This window comes from Aedes aegypti, chromosome 3, assembly GCF_002204515.2.
Source record: "Aedes aegypti strain LVP_AGWG chromosome 3, AaegL5.0 Primary Assembly, whole genome shotgun sequence".
Lineage (NCBI taxonomy): Eukaryota > Metazoa > Arthropoda > Insecta > Diptera > Culicidae > Aedes > Aedes aegypti.
The window spans coordinates 234,822,779-234,826,821 of record NC_035109.1 but is presented as its reverse complement, the minus strand read 5'-3'; the positions used below and the strand labels follow the sequence as shown (position 1 = coordinate 234,826,821).

General features: G+C 41.8%; 1 protein-coding gene across 1 annotated transcript; it reads left to right on the top strand.

The window, feature by feature from the left end:
- The first annotated feature begins 1,402 nt into the window (after positions 1-1,402).
- On the top strand, positions 1,403-3,590 carry LOC5576231 (zinc finger protein 600). The gene is made up of 2 exons (XM_021852106.1): positions 1,403-1,621; positions 1,683-3,590. Exons 1-2 carry the CDS (start codon positions 1,584-1,586, stop codon positions 3,304-3,306), a joined length of 1,662 nt encoding a protein of 553 aa, XP_021707798.1. The 5' UTR covers positions 1,403-1,583; the 3' UTR covers positions 3,307-3,590.
- Positions 3,591-4,043: the final 453 nt, after the last annotated feature.

Here is a 4,043-nt window from a genome sequence, read left to right as displayed (position 1 = left end):
ATATTGCGCTAGAAGGTGTTATGCGGAGAGCCGGGCTTAACAGCCGGGGTACGATTTTTACGAGATCCAATCAATTTGTTTGCTTCGCGGATGATATGGACATCATCGGCCGAACATTTGAAAAGGTGGCAGACCTGTACACCCACCTGAAACGCGAGGCAGCAGAGATTGGACTGGTGGTGAATGCGGCCAAGAGAAAGTACATGCTAGCTGGTGGGGCCGAGCGCGACAGGGCTCGCCTAGGTAGCAGTGTTACAATAGACGGGGATACGTTCGAGGTGGTCGACGAGTTCGTCTACCTTGGATCCTTGCTGACGTCTGACAATAACGTTAAGTCGTGAAATACGGAGGCGCATCATCAGTGGAAGTCGGGCCTACTATGGCCTCCAGAAGAAGCTGCGGTCAAAAAAGATTCACGCCCGCACCAAATGTACCATGTACAAAACGCTCAGAAGGCCGGTAGTTCTCTACGGGCATGAAACGTGGACGATGCTCGAGGAGGACCTGCAAGCACTTGGAGTCTTCGAACGTCGGGTGCTTAGGACGATCTTCGGCGGTGTGCAGGAGAACGGTGTGTGGCGGCGAAGGATGAACCACGAGCTCGCCCAACTCTACGGCGAACCCAGTATCTAGAAGGTGGCCAAAGCTGGAAGGATACGATGGGTAGGGCATGTTCCAAGAATGCCGGACAGCAACTCTGCAAAGATGGTATTCGCTTCGGATCCGGTTGGTACAAGAAGGCGTGGAGCGCAGCGAGCTAGGTGGGCGGATCAAGTGCGTATCGATTTGGCGAGCGTGGGGCAGAACCGAGGATGGAGAGATGCGGCCACGACCGAGTATTGTGGCGTGAAATTATTGATTCAGTGTTATCTAAATAAATGAATGAATTTCCACAATTTTGTAAATGAAACCACTCAAGAGGGTCGATAATTAGCATTTCCAGAAAAGCGTCCAAAAAAGAATTTCAGCTCCTTCATTACTAGCATTGAAACCCTTATTAATTTCTGTTGAGAATACGGGGTTAGATCTTTGAGAAGCTATGCAATCTGAAGTTTATTGAGAAAAAATATAAAAATGAATATAATATGTATATGATGTAGCCCATCAAAAGCCTATCAACACATAGCGAAAAGATTTTAATTAACTATTGTAGTTAATTTTATATAAGCATTTTAAAGGTAACCTTCCTTACCTTGCAGATCTTTTTCCAGGTGGCAGCATCGTCTTCGTAGACACAAATAATTTGAAAGTTGAATTCCGATTGCTAAATTTTAAAAGGATTGTCCTTACTTAGCAAGTATTTGTAATAAATAAATAAATAAAATAATGAAGTTCTCTTATAGTTTTGTCCACCACTGTATTGATACATGTGGACATGTGTAAACGTAACAAATACAGCACACACAGTCATACATTCTTTACCTACCCAGATGATCGTTCACGATGTACACAACACGGCAAGCATAACAAAATATAGTTTGAACAGGAATTTGCTTTATTAAATTTAGTGCTTTAAATGTTTTGTTCATAGAGATTTTTAAAGTTTAATAGTTTAAAACCATACTGCCTGTAAGATAGTGAAAATGAATTCATCAACCATCAAAATTGAAGCTCCAGAACCGTAAGTATTCGCAACAATTCCATGAGTATCATTATTGCTTACCTGTTGCTTTTAAACGCAGACCCATTGGCGAACCGGAATCATACTGCCGATTTTGCTATTCAGCTGAACGGTTGCTATCAATTTTCCCCGCAAGTGGCAGTCCGCATCAACGGGTCATCGATCTACTGAAACAGTTGACGTCCATCAAGTTGAATGTGTTGGACGATTTTCCCTCGGCGATTTGTAGCCAGTGCTGTGTGAAGTTGGAGGAATTTGATCACTTTAGGAGGCAATGTATAGTCTACCATGAGGAAACCAAACGAATGCGGCTCAGCTCGAAGGCTTGTACTTTCTTGGTGTCCGTGGAACACGAAAAAGTACTGGAGTCGATCGGTGAACCGATTCCACAAGAGAATGGTATGGAGAATGGATTGTCCAGTATAATTGCTGTTGAATCAATCAAAATCGAACAGAATGCGGCACAAATCCCAAATGGCGAAGCACTAGATGAAGAAAAGCCACAAAAATCACTGGCTAAAGTTAGGCGAACTGAGAGAAAATTGAAGCGGCTGGATAAGATCAAAAAGACGAGAATCGAAGTGCAAAAGCACAAAACTACACTGAAAGATCATCGATGTAGAATATGCTTACTGTTTTTCCCTAGCAAGGACGCAATCAATAAGCATCTTAGATCTCATATTGATACCAAGAATAGACAGTGCCTGAACTGCACGAAGACTTTTCAATCTAACCAGGGGGTAAACGCTCATATGCGAAAATGCTATATCTTAACGTCGTTCACGTGCCAACATTGTGATATCCAGCTCAATTCCAAGGTGGACCTTTTGAAGCACCAAAAAGTTTGCAATCAGGACGAAAACAGGAACGCTATAGCAGAGTCACCGAAACCACACCAATGTGAGCTTTGTCCAAAAAGTTTCGATTCAGCTCGTCGATTATATTGCCATGCACTGCTGCATGAAGGAAAATTTGCCTGTTCGAAATGTGGCACCAATTTTCATACCCCCACTAATTTGAAGAAACACAACGATCGCTATCATTCAAATGGAGTGGATGAGATTACTACCATTGTGAAATGCGAACCGTGCCAGCGAACTTTTGTAGACGCTAGTGCCTACCGGAGCCATCATACCAGAATTCATCAACATGAGACTGACCAAAATGCGCGTAAACTAGACGAAGACAAACCATTCGAATGCGATCATTGTGGCAAACGGTTTTGGTCGATCAACACCATTCGCTACCACATTTTAGTTCATCGTCAATACCGAGACTGTGATCAGTGCTCAGAAAGCTTCCGCTCGGTCAAGGAGCTAAAAAAGCACAAACTAACAACCCATCCAGAGAAATGCCAATTCTGTCCGAAGAAGTATTTCTCCAAAAAAGCCTGCCGATCGCATTCCAACAAAGCGCATGGGATGATACAGGTTAAGCTGTTGGCCAAGAACGGCACTGTAACCTACCAGTGGCGTAAGTTGGTGTTCAAATGTGCCGTATGCGAGATGGATTACGAAAATTTCCGCGATCTGCAGGACCATTACGACAGGAAGCACCCGGGAGATAGGCCACAAGTCAAATGCTCCTACTGCAAACGGCACATCAGCTCGTCCAGGATCGGATATGTGGGACACGTGACGGGAAACTGCGGGCAAACACCAAAGAAGTTGAAGGCTTGGAACTGAACGGATTTCGAAAAGTGCTGTACATCTATTTGTAGTAACAAAGTTTCTTCTTTATATGATTTTGTTAGATGTAAGCTTGTTAACAGAAGCCTTACTTTGTGCCTTGAAAATTGATGTATGTTGGGGTGAGTCGAAATTAAGATTCCTTTTGGATTTTACTGCGATTCATCAACTAATGTGCAGCTAAACCATTGAATATTGAATATAGTTAGATAGGATATTACTTATTCGACAATGTCAGAAACCGACAATTATTTTATGAATAATAAAGATTTTGATCAGAATTACTTTGACTATCCAATCCCTGATACCGTAAGGACGCCATTCACCGCTCATTGAATTATTTTGAAAAATCTAATCAAATTTTCGCAATAAAAATTATCAGCATGCAATAGTATACCAAAATAAATTGTATCGCAAAATGAAATTCTTATGGTTTTATATTATATACTATTTATAAAAAAAATTTTGGGCTGTTTAAAGCGGTAAACATGAGTTGAACAATGGTTCTATTATGCCAGATCGAAAAATGCTTCTTAGCTGCCACGGTTTAATATGAAAGCAAATTTATTCCAACTAGTGGTATATAAGGCTTCAAACTTAGGATGAGCGGTGAATGGCGCCTTACACATGTACCATGGGCATACGTGTTATTCGGTACCATTATACGTTTATTCGCATTCCAGTTTTTTTCCTACAAAAACAAATGTTTTATCTTGCGTCTAGCGCAAAAAGTT